General features: G+C 45.5%; 1 protein-coding gene across 1 annotated transcript in view; it reads left to right on the top strand.

Moving 5' to 3' along the window:
• The window catches only part of OCRL (OCRL inositol polyphosphate-5-phosphatase), a 25,449-nt gene extending 15,203 nt beyond the window's left edge, over nucleotides 1-10,246 (top strand). Inside the window, 10 exon segments of the mRNA XM_083722665.1 lie at nucleotides 36-141; nucleotides 144-254; nucleotides 816-981; nucleotides 1,841-2,076; nucleotides 2,438-2,461; nucleotides 5,548-5,667; nucleotides 6,437-6,521; nucleotides 7,660-7,787; nucleotides 9,057-9,168; nucleotides 9,252-10,246. Of these exon segments, the coding sequence (XP_083578791.1) occupies nucleotides 36-141; nucleotides 144-254; nucleotides 816-981; nucleotides 1,841-2,076; nucleotides 2,438-2,461; nucleotides 5,548-5,667; nucleotides 6,437-6,521; nucleotides 7,660-7,787; nucleotides 9,057-9,168; nucleotides 9,252-9,376 (1,213 nt within the window). The 3' untranslated portion in view covers nucleotides 9,377-10,246.
• The last annotated feature ends 7,367 nt before the right edge of the window (nucleotides 10,247-17,613 follow it).

Here is a 17,613-nt window from a genome sequence, read left to right on the forward strand (position 1 = left end):
GTCACAGCTGCTGCCATCCCTGGGGAAGTTCTCAGAGTTACTTGCCTCTTTCAGGGCTGGGAACAGGGTGGTGCATCAGGCATTTCTGCTCTTAACACCCACAGCCCCAACAAGTGTGCTCTGTTTCCCTCCCACCCTTATAGGTGAAGGTTGTGGATGACCGACGGTACCGGAAAGTGTTTGAGGATATTGTTCGGTTGATGGACAGGATGGAGAATGAATTCCTTCCCTCACTGGAGCTCAGCAGGAGGGAGGTAAAGACGAATAAGATCCTCTCCAACCCCTTAAAGAGGGTTTGCTGCAAAAAGACCAGGGGAAAAAGAAGCCTGCTTTCTACCATGCCAGGCCCTTGGCCCATCTAGCTCAGTCTTGTTTACACTGTCTGGGAGCGGTTCTCCAGGATTTCTGGGGGATCTCTCCCAGCCCTAGCTGGGGATAGAACCTGGGACCTTTGCATGCAAAGCAGATGCCCTTCCACTGAGCTGCAGCCTCTTCCTGTTCCTCACAGGCAAATACTCCAGGGGTAGCCAGTGTGCTGCCCTCCAGATGTTGGACTACAACTCCCATCATCCCAAGCCAACATGGCCTGTGGCAATGGGAAGTTGCAAGTGCAGCAATATCTGGAGAGCCCCAGGTGGACACTCTAGAGCAAACGTAGCCACTGTGAGGTGGCATTTGGACCTGTTGCATGTGCAGTCCCTTAAATGAGAACCCGGGGCCAAGGACAAACTTCTCCCTGGAGCACGTTTCCTTGCCGTCTGCTGAAGGCAAGCACTCTCTTTCCTCCCCCCCCCCCCCCACATTTTGCTCTGCAGTTTTCGTTTGAGAATGTGAAGTTCCGGCAGCTGCAGAAGGAGAAGTTCCAGATCACAAACAACGGGCAGGTCACCCTCCATTTCTCCTTCATCCCCAAACTCAATGACAGCCAGTATTGTAAGCCATGGCTTCGCGCTGAGCCCTACGAGGGATACTTGGAGCCCAGTGAGTCTCTCTCTGGAATCATAGAATTGTCGAGTTGGAAAGGGATCCCAAGGGTCATCTAGGGAAGGCCTTTATTTCCTTTTCATCCCCCCTTTTCTCCTCCTCTTCCCAACCCTCCTCCATCAAACCTTGGGAGTTTTGTAGAGCAGGGGAGGCTTAACATTTGTGGGCTACATTGCCCCATGCTCAAGCCTCCAAGGGCCACACGTCAAAGCAGCTGAGCCCAAAGTGTGAAAGTGGGTGTGACCAGCTTTAAACAAACGCGCGCACACACACACACAAATGAATTCAAGCAAAAAATGCTGGAGGGTCCCAAAAAACCTTTTGGCATCGCAGGGAACCAGTGAGAGCAGTCCGTCAAAAAATTACTTTTAAAAAAAGCATTGCGTATTTTTACGTTGTGGAGGCACAAAAATATCTTGGGGAGCATGCAGAACTAGCCAAACGTTTAAAAACTCGGTGAAATGTAAACTAAAAAAGAAAGTTACATTGGGGGCACAAAAATCCTTTAGGAGACAAATAAATGCTTTCCCTTTTTATATTCTTTTGTTAGGATCACTTTCTCTTACCCCCCCCCCCCCAGTACCCTGTCCCCATATTCTGTGCAGCTGCTGCTTTGGAGGAATAGAGAGGAAAGTGGGGTGGGAATTGAGTAGCTTCTGTTCCTAATTCTTGAAGTTAAGGTTTCCCCCATACACCGGTGAGAACAGGATGCTGTACTAGATGGGCCATCGGCCTGATCCTGCAGGCTCATCTTGTGTCCTTCTGTTAAATTATTCACTATCTTAACATCTAATTTACAAACAAACAAACAAACAACCCTGGCAAATTGTATCTACCTGACCTCTTCCCATTTCAGATGAGACGCTGGACATTTCCCTGGATGTGTACGTCAGCAAGGACTCTGTGACGCTTCTCAATTCAGGAGAGGATAAGATTGAGGATATCCTTGTCCTTCACCTTGACCGTGGCAAGGACTATTTCCTCACCATCAGTGGGAGCTACCTACCAAGCTGCTTCGGGACCTCCTTGGAAGCCTTGTGCCGGATGAGGCAGCCAATTCGCGAAGTCCCCGTCACCAAACTTATTGATCTGGTAGGGAAAGGGGTCGATTTACCTGGCAGGTTCATTTGCTAAAAATTCTTACCTTCCCACTCTGCTTGCCTGCTTGAAAAACAGCTGCTCTTCCACTCAGAAATGTGTGCGGTGGGGGTCCTTCGCTTCATTAATGTAGCTGGTCACTCGCTTCCTGTGTGCTGTTCATGTTTGCTGTTGACTGAGTCGTCCCACATGCCCTTTCGCAGGGCCACTAAACCGTGTGCATTTCCCTGCCATCTGCCAAGCGATGTTCAGCGAATCAGCTGTTTCTTTCTCTTCTCAGGGCTTGTGTCATTAACATACTTTGTTGTCTTTTTTCCACTTTTCTTTTGCTCATGCCTTCCTCCTCTGATCTCAGGGAGAAGACAGCTTCCTAGAAAAGGTAACAGTTGGTTTGATATCTCTCTAGATGTTCTTGTAGCGGGCTCAAATCAGGTACAGGCAACTCCCCATTTACACGGGGGTTGTGTTCTGAGGTACTGTGTGTTTAAATGAAATTGCGGACAGCATTGGGAAAGCCTGCAAACACCCTCTAAACTTCCCAAAACCCCTTTTAAAGGCCTTTTAAAAACCAGCAGCGCTTGCCAGACTCCCTGCAAAACTCCTTGCTCAAACTCCAGCTCTCCACAGGCCTGAAAGGTCAGTGCAAAGGCTCCTGGGAGGGAGTCTAGATGCTGTTTCCATGCCGCTTTTCCGCTTTTGTGCTCTTTGGGGGGACATTTTTGCCCCTTCAAGTTCCACTTCCAGGTTTGCAGCAGTGTGCATGTGCCTCGAAGGCACGTAAATGGAGTTGCCTGTACTGGAAGGCGCTTGTCAACGATCAGCAGCTGCTCCATGCAGTGGCAGCTGGTCCCTTAGGGCAAACCAGGCGCTACCCCACCAACCTCACTTTCCTCTCAGGCAACCCTCACCTGCCTGCCTTCTGACTCAAATCCAGTCCAGGTGGTGGCTCTAGCTATCTGCTTCCTTCTCTTCCCTAGTCTCAGTGTGGCCCTTGTATAACTCAGCAGAGGAGAACGGAGACAAAAACAGAATTTGCCATCACTGCTTGTAACTGATTTTGCTCTGCTTGACTCTGGGTCCACTTGCGATGGGCAGCATGGGAGGCAGAAAGCCCAGTCTCATGATGCAGGCACCAGCCCAAGACCCAGTTTTCTCCTTGTCTCTGTGCTCAGCAACTGCTGCACAGGCTATGCCACTCTGGCTTACTCTTACCACCTGAGCACTTGCATTTGGGAAGCAGTAGTGGCTGCTTTGGGGTGGCTCAGGGAAATGTCACTCCTCTCGAAATCAGATATACTCCTCTCGAAATCAGATACACTATTATCATAGCCACTTTGGGGACAGTGGTGACTGCCAATTTGGACAGCTGTAGACATTTAGAATCATGGAGGATATGTTTATCAGTGGCTACCGGTCAGGGCTATTTATTGCCACTTTTATCATAAACCACATGCTTTTGATTACCAGTTTCTGGGGAACATGATGGACAGAGTGTTATTGTCCCTGTTTCCCTATGGACTTCCCAAGGGCATGTGGTTGGCCACTGTGGGAACAAAATGCTGATCTAACCCAGCAAGGCTCCTGTGTTCTTCAGCATGTATCTGCTACTCTTGCACTAAGACTCTGATTCAGTATGTGTCATTACCCACACCAATACACACTCTCTAGAGACGGGGGCGGGGAGTATTGGCAGGGGCAGGGGGGGGGGGATGAACTGGGTCTTAATCAACAGCTTCCCTGGGGATGAGAGGAAGTGGAGTTGGGATCAAATTCTCCATCCTTGCCAACTCCTTTTAGGGATGGGCTGCTTGCCATTGCTGTGCTCCTAAAGCTCTCTTGCAGCTCCCCCCCCCCCCCAACTCTCTTTCTCTTGAATGTGGTAGCTTGAATTTTATTATTACAGTCACAGACCAGTTCCGGCTCACTTACAATATCAGGAAAATCATAAAACACAACAGGAATACATTGAATTGCAATTGGGTATAACAGAGACAATTCAAAACAAAACAAAATTCCTTCCAGTAGCACCTTAAAGACCAACTAAGTCAGTTCTTGGTATGAGCTATCGTGTGCATGCACACTTCTAGTCAAAACAAAAAAAATTCCTTCCAGTAGCACCTTAAAGACCAACTAAGTCAGTTCTTGGTATGAAGTGTGCATGCACACGATAGCTCATACCAAGAACTCACTTAGTTGGTCTTTAAGGTGCTACTGGAAGGAATTTTTTTTGTTTTGACTATGGCAGACCAACACGGCTACCTATCTGTAACAGAGACAATTCAGATATAGCGGCAGTTAAAAATATACATTAAATCTTGATCACTAAAATATTAACTAAAATTGTCATTTAAAACCTTGATCATTTTGGTAGTACAGCTTGTTCCCTAAGTTTTATGGCAGTCGCACAGAACTTGGCCACCCTTAGCGTGATCTCTCGATCCTTGCGGTAGCTTGAGATAAAACTAACCACCCTGAACATCTTTGGAAAGGAAGGAGGCAGGAGGTATTTTTCAGCAGCTGCTGTGTGCTGCATTGCCCATACAAAGTAGTGAGCTCCGGCTCCAGCTGTTGTTCAGTCTCCACCACTGCCTCTGCAACGTGCTCTAGACAAGGGGTGGTGAACATGTGACCCCATCGTCTCATTATGCTGGCTGGGGATGCAGCCCATCAACCTATGAAGGCCCGTCCATGTTCTGCTGCTGTTTTTGTTACTTATTTCCTGCCCTTCACCCTAAGGTCCCAGGAACAGGTTACAAAAATTAAAATAAGATGTTAGCCAAAACCGCATGTCCACAGCTGCATATTTACTAAGCTTCTGGGTGAACTGCACATCCGGAGTGGGAAGATTACTAGCTGCATATTATTAATAGGGGGAGGGGGAGCTTGGATTTGGGGTGCGAGAAATTAGTTTTTTGTTTTCCCACTTGAGATGCTTGCTGTTGCTAGGGCTGGGTGATATGTCAATATATATATATATTTTCAAATTGGCTTGAAGTCTAGATAGTGATACTGGTTTCATAATTTCTGACCTGGCAATATATTGCAAATCATGATGTGTGTGTGTGTGCTATGCAAAAAACACCATGTGGGGGGAAACTGTGAAGGCAGACAATACTTCTCTCGATTCCTGCAGCCCCTGTTAACTCTGCTGGCTCTGCTTTCCCCTGCCCTCCTGCAGGGGGCAGCAAATCACCAAGAGAGCAGGCGCCAGCAAGAATCACAAAACCGTGAAGCCAGCCAATGACTCTACATAGATCCATCCTTATTTCAGACATCCTGATACAGTGGTATATTGCAATATTTAGCTAGTGATACATTACAACGTTGAAAGCTAGCTATTGCCCAGCCCTAGTTGTGGCCTTAGAGGGCAAGACTTGTCCACCCAGCTGGAGCAAGGAAAGAATGCATACAGGCACACATTCTGTCAGGCTCTCATGCCAGTCCCGCTTGTCATTGGACCTCCAGGAGAAGCAGTTTCTGGATATAGTACCCCAGGATGGTGATGACTCCACTGAGCGGCCTTTGCACATACCCAAGGAGATATGGCTCTTGGTGGACCACCTCTTCAAGAACGCCTGCCACCAGGTGAGCTGAGGGGGACTGTACCAGGGTGTTGGCTGGAACCAGTACCAGTTTTGGGGTGTGCAGGTCCCAAACGTCACAATTTATTTATATCTTAGCTACCAACTCACTCTTACAAACTACTGCCTTGAGTATAGTGGCACCTTGGTGGAGCTGCAGTGGGTGAGACATCCAGCATACAGTATTCCTTAGAGCAACTCAGAAAAACCCAAATGTTCACAACCATTGTCTGTCTATCCCTAGTAAAGCGGCCCTCTGAGACTCGCCACTAGAAGAAGCAGGGAATGATTTCACTCTCCCATTGCCCAAAATCATGAGAAGGGTAGTAGGAATGCTACTGTGGAAATCAGGCGGGATAAAATTCTCAGGCCTTGTGCAAGTTCTCTTGGTGATGGGCTTCTTGGTGATGGGAGAGCCAGTGTGGTGTAGTGGTTAAGAGCGGTAGTCTCGTAACCCCGGGAACCGGGTTCGTGTCTCCGCTCCTCCACATGCAGCTGCTGGGCGACCTTGGGCTAGTCTTTGAAGTCTCTCAGCCCCACTCACCTCACAGAGTGTTTGTTGTCGGGGAGGAAGGGAAAGGAGAATGTTTGTCGCTTTGAGACTCCTTCGGGTAGTGATAAAGCTGGATATCAAATCCAAACTCTTCTTCTCTCCATTGTTGCATTCCTTGACTTCACATTGTGCACCTCAGGGCTGAATTGTTCTTCATGCTATCCAGGATGTACCCCATCCTTTCCTAACGTATGTGTGATACTCTACTTCTGTCTGGCAGGAGGACCTCTTCCAGACCCCGGGCATGCAGGATGAGCTGCAGGAGATAATTGAGTGCCTAGACACCAGCATTCCCGAAACGATCCGTATCCTTGTTTAGCTCTTGGTTGGAGTGGACCTCACTTTTATATACAGTGGTACCTCGGGTTAAGTACTTAATTTGTTCCTGGAGGTCCGTTCTTAACCTGAAATTGTTCTTAACCTGAAGCACCACTTTAGCTAATAGGGCCTCCTGCTGCTGCCGCGCTGCTGGAGTACGATTTCTGTTCTCATCCTGAAGCAAAGTTCTTAACATGAAGCACTCTTTCTGGGTTAGCAGAGTCTGTAACCTAAAGCATATGTAACCTGAGGTATCACTGTACCTGGTGGCTTAGGTTCCTAAGGAATCCTTAAGACTCTGGGACACATCACAGTACAGTGGTACCTCTGGTTAAGAACTCATTCTGGAGGTCCGTTCTTAACCTGAAACTGTTCTTAACCTGAGGTACCACTTTAGCTAATGGGGCCTCCTGCTGCCACCGCGCCGCCACCACACGATTTCTGTTTTCATCCTGAAGCAAAGTTCTTAAGCCAAGTTACTATTTCTGGGTTAGTGGAGTCTGTAACCTGAAGTGTCTGTAACCTGAAGCGTCTGTAACCTGAGGTACCACTGTAAAAACAATTGAAATGGAATGCCCACAGTGAAGTCCAGTCATGCATCCAAACAGCTTAACAGCTTTAACCCCCATTTGAAAACATCAGCCTGGCTAGATAGAGCAGAGGTGGGGAATCTTGACAGGCCTGCAGGCCCCACGTCTAGCATCATACATGGTATCAGGTGTGGAGACAGGTAAAGACATGGCTGCAAAGGAGCTTCAAGGGGGCGTTCAATTGTTCTTTGGCAAGCAGGGTTTGTTGACCACACTTTTGAAGTTGACCACTATTATTTGCTGTTTGGATTGAAACCATGCCTGCAGATGGACATTTCCTCTGCAGATCAGCTTTGCAGGCAGCTTCAGTCAAGAGGGGAGGTGTGGGGAAATTACAGTGGGATGGCTCAGTTGGTGGAGCGTGACTCTCTTAATCTCAGGGCTGTGGGTTCAAGTTCCACCTTGTGCAAAAAGGGGGAACTTGCAAGGTGGGCCCAGATGTATAAGGACCAAGCTTCTTGCTTTGGACCAGCCTGGGAAGGAGGCAGGGTGCAGGTAACAGGACAGAACCCTTTCCTTGACAGGCTGTCAATAGCTGGCAGTAACCACTCGGTGGCCGAAGCTCTGCTCATCTTCCTGGAGGCACTGCCAGAACCAGTCATTTGCTATGAACTGTATCAGCGCTGCCTTGAGTGCTCACATGACAGCCGCCTCTGTCGCCAGGTAGGCCCCAGAGCCCCTTCTCTTCCTGGCTGGTCTGCGGTGTGTACAGAAGCATAGAATCAGAAGGGATTTCAAAGGTCATCTAGTCCATAGCCGCAGCAAGTAACAGGGAATCCACTAAAGCATCCCCGAAAGCCAGTAAACCGGCACACTGGCAGGAGGGTTAGTCTGGTCTGGGAAGCCTTGTTAACTGCAGAGGCTGCTGAGTGTTGACAGTGGATGCTCTTGGATTAACATGGTAGCACAGGGGTTGATGTCTCCTTTGATAACCATCCCTCTCGGTTGTGTGTGGGGGGTTGCACACATGTTGTCCTTTTTGCTTTCTGACAAGTTGTTGTAACAATAACCCACCTGTTTCAGTGAACCTCGCTTGAATTTCCAACACAGGAAGCGGCCATATACCACTGGGCCGTCTAGCTCAGTATTGTCTAAATTGACAATAATAAATATAATGATAATAAATTTTATTTATACCCCGCCCTCCCCAGCCAAGGCCGGGCTCAGGGCGGCCAACAACCAATAATAAAAACGAGTTGAATGAATACAACTTAAAAACAAAATTAAAATACAACATTAAAACAATTAAAATGCGGCCTCATCACAGGAGGAGAAAAGAAAAAGAAAGAGGGGGAGGGAATCAAATTGGCTCCAGGCCAAAGGCCAGGCGGAACAACTCTGTCTTACAGGCCCTGCGGAAAGAAATCAGATCCTTCAGGGCCCTGGTCTCATGAGGCAGAACGTTCCACCAGGCCGGAGCCAGAGTTGAAAAGGCCCTGGCTCTGGTTGAGGCTAATCTGACTTCCTTAGGTCCGGGACCTTTAGGCAGTGGCTCTAAGCAGTGGCTCTCCAGGATTTCAGACAAGGGATGTTCCCTACCCTACCTGGAGATGCTAGGGGTAGAACCTGAGACTTTCTGCATGAAAAGCAGGTGGTTTACTGCAGAGCTACGGCCCTTCCTCCAAGATATCTCAGTTGGTAGAGCATGAGACTCTTAATCTCAGCATCATGCGTTCGAGCCCTACGTTAGGCATTGCAGTGGGGGGGTCGATTAGTTAACCCTCATGGTCCCTTCCGACTCTACAATTGTATTATTCCCCAAAGTTCCCAGCAGAGTTCTAGTCCGGTTACCATTTTTTAAAAAAATCCTTTTTTTTTTAATGCCAGGTCTAAACCTGCAAACATAAAAAGTACACTGTGCTAGTGATCCATGCCCCTCCTCCACCCAAAGCTCTGCATGGAAGCTCCGAGCTGACTTCCCCTGTCTTGCAGGTGATCTGCCAGTTGCCACGGTCGCACCGGAACGTCTTCCGCTACGTGATGGCCTTCCTGCGGGAGCTGCTGAAATACTCCGAGAGCAACAACGTCAGTGCCAATATGCTAGGTAAGGCCTGCCTGTCCTGGATGGGAGCTGGTCTTCCTCCTGCTTCCGCCTCCTCTCACGCTAATGTTTTCACTTCCCTGCAGCCACCCTCTTCGCCAGCCTCCTGCTACGGCCTCCGCCCAACGTTCTGTCGAAGCAGAGCCCACAGGAGCGCCAGCGTGCCATCGGCTTCCTCCTGGGCTTCCTGCTGGGGGCAGATGACTACTAAAGGTGCCAAGCGTTGGCTCCACGCCAGCCGCGAGGCAGCCTGGAGATGAAAGTGGGAGGGAAGAGGCAAGGCTCAGCCTCTGTTCTCTGGTGCCATGGAGGTGAATCGATTTCCTGCCCTTCCCATTGTGCCATCTTGCCATGTGCCAGCTCCCTTCCCTGTGCTTCACCCTTTCCACTTTTTCCTCTTGACTCCTGACACAGTTGAACACTTGGTTTTCCACATGGTTCCAGGGCATTGGCAGGTTAAGGGTGCTTTGGGAGGGACCTTGTTGGAGGACAGTCATTCCCCTGCCCATCCTATCACCACTGCTGCTCTCAGTCCCTGTGCAGTATTCCACTCCCTCCCCTTCTGCTGCAGCTGAGCATGTGATACTCTTGGTGGGTACAAGGCATAAGGATTCCTAGCCTGTCCTGGAGTTGCAGGGCATCTTTCTCTGTCCTCGTCCCCCCCAGCGTTGATGCTGGTCGAGAAGGGGCAGGGCACCCACTGTGGCCCACATACTACTTAGCCTGCTCTGTGTAGTTCAGATATCTGTCCCCATTCTGCCAAGTAGAGTGTGTGACGCATATTCATAGTCCTACCAGTCGTCCTGTCCCCCAGTTCTAGGGTGTTAATTCTTCATGAAACACTAAGCACTGCCTAAAGGGATCAGGGAGGAGGAGAGGGCGCAGGCTGGGCAGCAGGAGGGGAGCTGAGGCAGTGGGTACAGCTGGGTTGGGTTGGGCTCCCCACCCGACCCAAGTTCTGCAACTTTGTCCTTTTGGTTTTCTGTCCTGGATACCTGTACTTCGTGCACACTCTCTCTTTTTTAAATTGTATAATTTATTGGAAAACTGTTGTTTCAAAATAAAATATCCATTGTGCAAAGATTGTTCTGGTGTTTGGAGGGGAGCTACACTTGCCTTTGCTGGTTTCTCCACTGCTCTGAAGCTCAGCCAGACCTTCCAAATGTAGCCTTCCTGGGCTCTTGCAGCACACATGAGAGAGAGGCTGTGGGAAGGGGGTGCTGCATGGGGCATCAGGACGTGCAGATACCATGGAATCTGATTTAGCTTGAGAACAACTTTTTAACAAACAAACAGAACATATATATATTATATAAAGACGACTCTGCTTGCAGCTTGCAAGTTTCAGCCCACCAGCAGCAGCAGCAGCAGCAGCTGGCTTCGACTTATTGCATAGACTCTTGAGGGGAGGTCTGCCCTCCCCTCTCCCCATTAACCTTTGTCTCCAGGGCTCAATGGTAGAAGGGAGAGCAGAGGAAGGAAAAGAACTGGGCTTGGCTTAATTGGGGGGGTTATGAGAGCATATGTGCACCTGGTGCTAAAGGATAAGACTGCAGAACTGAGCAGAGCCCATTTAAGAGCAGGAGGAGCTGGGCCCTGCTCCCGCCACCACCAACAGCAACAGCTGTTCTTCTCAAGGGAGTCCAAAAAATGGCCAAAGGAGACTGGAGCTGTCAGTGCAGGTATGGAGACTGCAGAGTCTGGATAGGAGATCTTTTATTATTTATTTTCGTTTGAAGCAGAGTGGGGTGGAGACTAGATGGATCACTTTGAGGGGAAGCAGGTGGAGAGCAGTGGAACAGGATTGGGAACTTCCCCCTTCCCCACTGATATAATCCAACTGGGCACCCTAGGAATTGGCAGGGCCAGCCTGTGCATGAGGCCTTGCAAGGCCATTGCCTCAAGCGGCAGAACCAGGTCCATAGAGCACCAGGCTTGCAGCTGTGTCACTATTGTGACCACCATGACCACGGTCATGCCCTTGTGAGTGTTTCAGCAACACAACCTGCTCCTCTCCAGCCTCCTTTCCTGAAGGGGAAGCCAAGGACTGGAGGAGGAAACAGGGGCAGGGCTCAGGGTGTTTCAGCCTCAAGCAAAGACATCCGGGGCTGGTCCTGGGAGTGGACATTAGAAATTGCTTTTGATATGGAAAAGAGTGGAATGAAGGAAAGTGTGGGGAGGGGAGTGTGTTAAAGCAAAATGAATGAGTTTTCCAAACTAAAATTGGGATTGAAGCAGAGTTCTATTGATTCACAAAAAAGGGCTTCTTCCAGCCCAGTGGAATTTTTGGCTCCCCTCACCCCAGCGTCTTAAAACACAGGAAGAGCTTGGGGAATTAATTTTGTCTGCAAGGTAGATGTTTGGAATGGTCTGTCCTTGATGTGAAAAGAGGATTCTTTCAATATTTACTTTGGTGAACTACATCTCCCACAACAACAGCTCTGAAGATGGCACAGATGTTCAGAGCGGGTTGCTGATAATGCCAAGGTCATGTTTGATCCCTATGTAGGCCAACTGCCTTATTCCTGCATTGTAGGGGATTGAACTAGATCAGTGGTTCCCAGTTAGCTAATTACTGAGGACCTCTTATTTTTCAAAAGCCAAGCCACAGACCCCCTACTTTTGAAAATTTTGATAACTCTATGGTAGTTACCTCTGCAAAGCAATTTTTTGAACAAAATGTGGGGTAATAAGCAAAGGATTTTAGGTATACTAAAAAAAAAACAACCGCCCATAAAATTTATGATATTGCCATGCAAAAATGACACAAAAATTAGTTGGAGGGAGGCAAGAAATGGGGCCACAGACCCCTGATTCAGAATAACTGAACTAGATGGTCCTCTGTGTGCCTTCCAACTCTACAATTGTATGATCCTGTGTCTTAAAGACAAATCTTGAGGAATAAAGCTTTTGCTTTATTCTGATTTGCACTTGTGTCCCTACTCCCCACATGTAGAATTGCTATACGTTTGGATTTTCCTGGACATTAAAGCATTTCCCTCAAGGACACTTGTTTCCAACGGCCAAATCCTGGCAATTCCAGGCGGATGGCAACCCTACCCACTTGTGCCAGATTGCCTGCCATACATTACAAGCATCTAGACACATAGATGATCTAGAATCCCAAGCAGCGACATTGTGAAACTTTAATAGGAATAAAAGGTAGGGGGAAAGGAGGCACAATGTCAAGCAGGTTATAGAATAAACCAGAGCACTGTGGGTCTAATGAATCTCTTGCTCCCCACTCCGCCCTTCTAACAATAACATTTTTTTGCTTGCTGGATGGCTGTGTGCAATGAGAGCTCAGTCACTGAGGAAGGGTCCTGGCCCAGTGGTAGAAGTATGTGCTTGGCATGCAGGCGATCCAAAAATCACTTCAAGAGCAAAATTCCAGTTCTCGCGTTTTCTGGGTAATTAAAGGGGAATAGCGGGTAATTAAAAGGGGAATAGCATGGTGCCTTCCACAGAGTCAGACCATTGATCCGCCTAACTCCTTAAGGGAGGACCAGAGCTCGCTGGTGATGCAGGTCCCAGAACAGTCTCCAGCATCTCCAGGTGAAACTGAAAACATCACCTGCATTGAATCTTGTAGAGCCACTGCTAATCAGTACAGACAGTGCTGAGTTAGGTAGCTATGATCCATCCACCATCACCCTTTACCCAAAGCAAAGGCACATCGCTGGTCCAAATATTTTCAAGAATTTCCCAGCTCACCAAGCCACCTGCCCTCCTTTATGCATTCCCGATGGCTTATCAAAGGGATCCTCACTGAAAGTATCATCAAGGCAGACAACTTTATGAAATCTTGGTCCCCTTTCTTACAAAATGCTAACAGGGACAATGGCACCAGTTGCCATCTGGACTTAAAGGGTGCAGCTTATTTTAGAGCCATCAATTGTACACATTTGGAATGGCCCTTGAGAAATTATAGTCTGCCTATATTCAGCAGCTTACCACCTTGTTTGTTAAAAATTAATAAAAAGCATGCTTAAAATAAAACAGGAAAAATTATTTTTTCCCCCTGGCTTCTTGAGAAAAGAATAATGTCTAATTATTTGTATCTGCTTTTAAATGTTGTGTTTCTTTGTAATGAGTTTTACTGGGTCTGTGGTCTTTTTAAGTTGCTTACCTTCACTAAAATATATAAATATACTCAACTGGAAACTTTTATTATACAAATTCAAACCCGCTTTTCTTTCTTAGAATGTCCTCCAAGGAAATTAGATGATGAAATGGATAGCAAAATTCTTTGGGTGGGGAGGAGGGTTCAATGTTATAATAGATTAGATATGGACAGTCCTTCAGTACAGCAAAGCTTGACACTTTGAGACCTTTTAGTTCTTCCCAAAAGGACTTCACCCACTATTTAGGGGGAAGTATGTGGTAACTGGCCTTCTGCAGTACTTATTTCACATTCTTGGACTCCTAATCTTATACGTAAATTAGAGCTGGAAACATCTCAGGCCCTATGGCTCTTGAGATGACCATGACCTATTGAGCAAAACCACAGAATAGACCTCCCTGGTGACTAAACCCCACTTGCTTTTACAAAATAAATTAACAACAGAGGAAAATCATGGAAGAAATAAAATGGCTTTTGAAATTAATGAAGGAGATCCCTATTATCCACATGTATTACGGGACATGTTAAAAGGGCCCCTAAGGGGAAATTCTGTAAACAAAGGTAGCAGGCTTTGAAAAGCTTACGCAGATACACAAGGCTAAAGGAAACGAAGGGATTTGGAGTGACCATGAATGAACAGGTAGTACAATTCTGTACGGAACGTACAGAATTGTACCTAGAAGAAGGTTACAACTGGATTACCTTTTTGTAAACAACAACAACAAAAACCCCAAAAAAATAAAACCGGAAGCAGCAGGACTCCTTATGAACTCTTAAAAAAACAAAACACAAAACTACATATCCCTACCTAGTCACCAAATGTGAGGGGAAATGTAAACAAGCATCTTACATTGCTTTAAATGATAACCAGATTCTACAATTTTTAACCACACCAGAAGTAAAAGCAAGGGGCATTAATAAGTTTTTGAAAAATCGTGCAATTCATTTGTAGGCAAGGGAAAGCTTTCTGAAATGTACAAAATCTTACTAAGACGCACACAACGGGTTGAAATGACTAAGCAGCGGACAATATTCGGGGGGGACAGTGGGGAAATGTTCCTTTCTATTCATCTTAAGCAAAGATGCGGTGACCTTGTACATCCATAAATAACTTTCAGAAATGTATTTCATTATTTCCCAAACCTTACCAATGGGCTACCAAATGGCATTTCTTTCTATTTTTGATGAAACTGGGGAAGCAGCTTTAGAAGAAGGGGTTCTTGACATTCACTGGCCTGGAAAACACCTGATGCCCATAGTGATGTCCGCAAATTGTGGGTGTTGCATTGATGGAGAAACTAAGGCAACCAATGGGAACATGACGCAACCTGCGTTCTAAAGATACATTTCGTGCAATGTGGGTTTTCTTTAATAAACATCTAAAGATTATACCGGGCTTCTTCAAACGCACATAGCCTCTTACAAGCAGAGGTTTTAGATTAATTTTTTTGTAAACGTCTGTAATAAATAGTGGTTACTGAAAATACGACCAAACACTGCAATGCTGGACTCATCTCTCCTGGACTCATCCCTCCGTGCCTAGGAAGCACGGGTCCGAGTAATTTCTGCCTTACTCTGCTCTTTTCTTTGTGAAAGCCTGCTCTTTAGCTTTTAAATCGGAGCAAACGTCAATCCAACCCCTCGCAAATAAACATTTTTTTTATGAGCCCCCCTACTCTGCGTGTGCTTTAAGCCGACTGCTTTCTTCGGCTCCTGTCTCAATGTGCAGAAATTGAGCACATGAATTTTTCAGCATCGTGAGTTTCCCCCAAGATAGTGTCGAGATAAGCCGTGTTTGTGTGGCTTCACATTGCCCCAATCAAGCTGCACCTTGGTTTTCAAACATTTTTGAAGTCAAATGGATTTCGAGAGCAGATTAAGTTTGGCGCTTTTGTTTTTGCTCTGTATTTTGCATTTTTGGTTTTTGATGCTTTTTCGGTTAATTTGCCTTTGTGACTGTGTGGAACCCAGTGCTTGATTGATTGTGTGGCTGCAGTAATGGATAAAAGCTCCCATCCTAACAATGACTATCATCGGTGCAGGTAAGGAAATAAAAGTAATTTTATTATCATCTACAATACTGTCTTATTTTTTTATAGGCATAGTACATTGATGATTGCTTTCATTTTATGGGTCAATGGTCTTGTTAGATAGTAAAATTCATGTTAAATTGCTGTTTTAGGGGATGGAATGGATTAATCCTTTTTGCATTAGTTTCTATGGGAAAGTGCAATTTGGTTTTGGAACATTTTGGTTTTAGAACAGACTTCCGGAATGGATTAAGTTTGAGAACCAAGGTACCACTGTAGTCCTATTTGGAGATGTTGGAAGATTAGACAGCTCAGTCAGTAGAACATGAGACTCTTAAATCTTAGGGTGGTGGTTTCAATGGGCAAAGGATTCCTGCATTTCAGGGGGCTGGACTAGATGACCCTCGTCCCTTTCAGTCCTAAAATTCTATGATTCTACAAACGTGGGACCCTGAGTTATGTCCCTAATAGCACTAATTAGAGGGGAGTTTTGTGGTTACCATAGTTCCACTTTGGGGCAAGGAGGAAGTACTCAGAAGTCTGATTCACTTTGACAAATATTTTTCAGATCATGGAATCGCAGAATTGTAGAGTTGGAAGGGACCCCCAAGGTCATCCATTCCACCCCACTGCGATGCAGGAATCGCAACTCAAAATAATCCCTGACAAATGACCTGACAGATGTTTTTAACTGTTTTTAGAATGTTTCGGTTGTTTTGGAATTACTTAAGAAAAAGTATGTGTGTTTGCCACTTTAGGCTCCTTCAGGAGGAAGGTTGGGATATATAAATTCTTTTTTTAAAAAAAGAAAATCTTTATTAATTTTCACCTTGACAAATATACATGGGTTACATAACATAAAACAGAAAATGATACAAATGAATAGAAACAATGAAATAAGAAAAGATAAAGGAACAAATGTAAACAAATACAATATATTACACTTACATGACAGATTAAAATATATAACTTCCAATAGTTCTCATTATACTACTTTTATTATCTGTATTCCTTGCACAGATTCCTATTATTTTGTCTTGTGTATGTATATATAATCCACTATTATAGTTTATGTAATTCTTGGTCACCAGTGTCACTCTATTTCTGCAAGTATCTTATTGCTCGTACAATACATTTTTAAATATTCCTTAAATATTTTCCATTCCCAATATATCTTCTGGTTTGACACTCCTTTAATTTTTCCAGTCAGTTTTGCAGGTTGCAGGTATTCTATCATAAGAGTTTGCCACTCTGTAATCGTTGGTAAGATTTCATTCTTCCAATTTCTTGCCACTGTTATTCTGGCTGCTGTGATTGCATACATAAACAATGGTCTTATATATATATATATTATTTCCATTGGTAATATACCTAACAGAAAAAATTCTGGTCTTTTTTGAAATGTAAGTTTGAATAGTTTTTTTAATTCACTATAAATGTTATTCTAAAATTCACGGATAGCTTCGCAGTTCCACCACATATAGAAATATGAACCTGTATCTTTTTTACATCTCCAACATATTGGCGATCTTCCTTTATACATTTTTGCAAGTTTTAGAGGAGTGTGATGCCATCTGTATAACATCTTCATGGTATATTTTCTCTGAGGTTATAGCATGCCGTGAATTTTATATCTTTCCCATTGTTCCATGTAAATATTGTACAGTATCCCAAATCTTACCATTACAACTTTTAACTTGTTCTTCTTTTACTTCCCATTCTAATAAATAGTCATAAATTCGTGATATGTGTTTTCCTTTATTATGGGTTAACACTTTTTCAAATTTAGATGTTTCTTTTGCAATACCTTCTTTCTTATCTATGCACAGTCTTTGGTTTAACTGGGGATATATAAATTCTATTATTATCATCATCATCATCACCATCATCTTAACCTTTGAGTGCACATCCCTTTCTGCCTCTTGGAATAAAACAAAGTGGCTTGAAAACAAGACAATCTCACAGGTTTACTTAAAAAGCACACACAGAGTGAGGGTGTGTGTGGATACTAATGCTTTTTGTTTGATATCAGGATGCAAGGCACTTAGGAGAGACAAAGGTGTCTGTAAGACACGTCTTTGATAGCAGATAATATACTAAAGACCCAAGGGCAGAAATCCAGACTCTACAGCCAAAATCCTGTCCGATGCCATGTCAGGAGAACATTAAGCATAGCCTCCTGAATCCTGGCTGGTATTGTTTTCAACAGAGCTTTTTGGTCCGAGTTTGATCCCACTTGCGCAAATCGATTTGCAGTTGCAGGTCCGTTTCCCAAATCTGCTACAAACCATGATA

The sequence above is a fragment of the Podarcis gaigeae genome, assembly GCF_964106915.1.
Source record: "Podarcis gaigeae genome assembly, chromosome: Z".
In the NCBI taxonomy this organism is placed as follows: Eukaryota; Metazoa; Chordata; class Lepidosauria; order Squamata; family Lacertidae; genus Podarcis; species Podarcis gaigeae.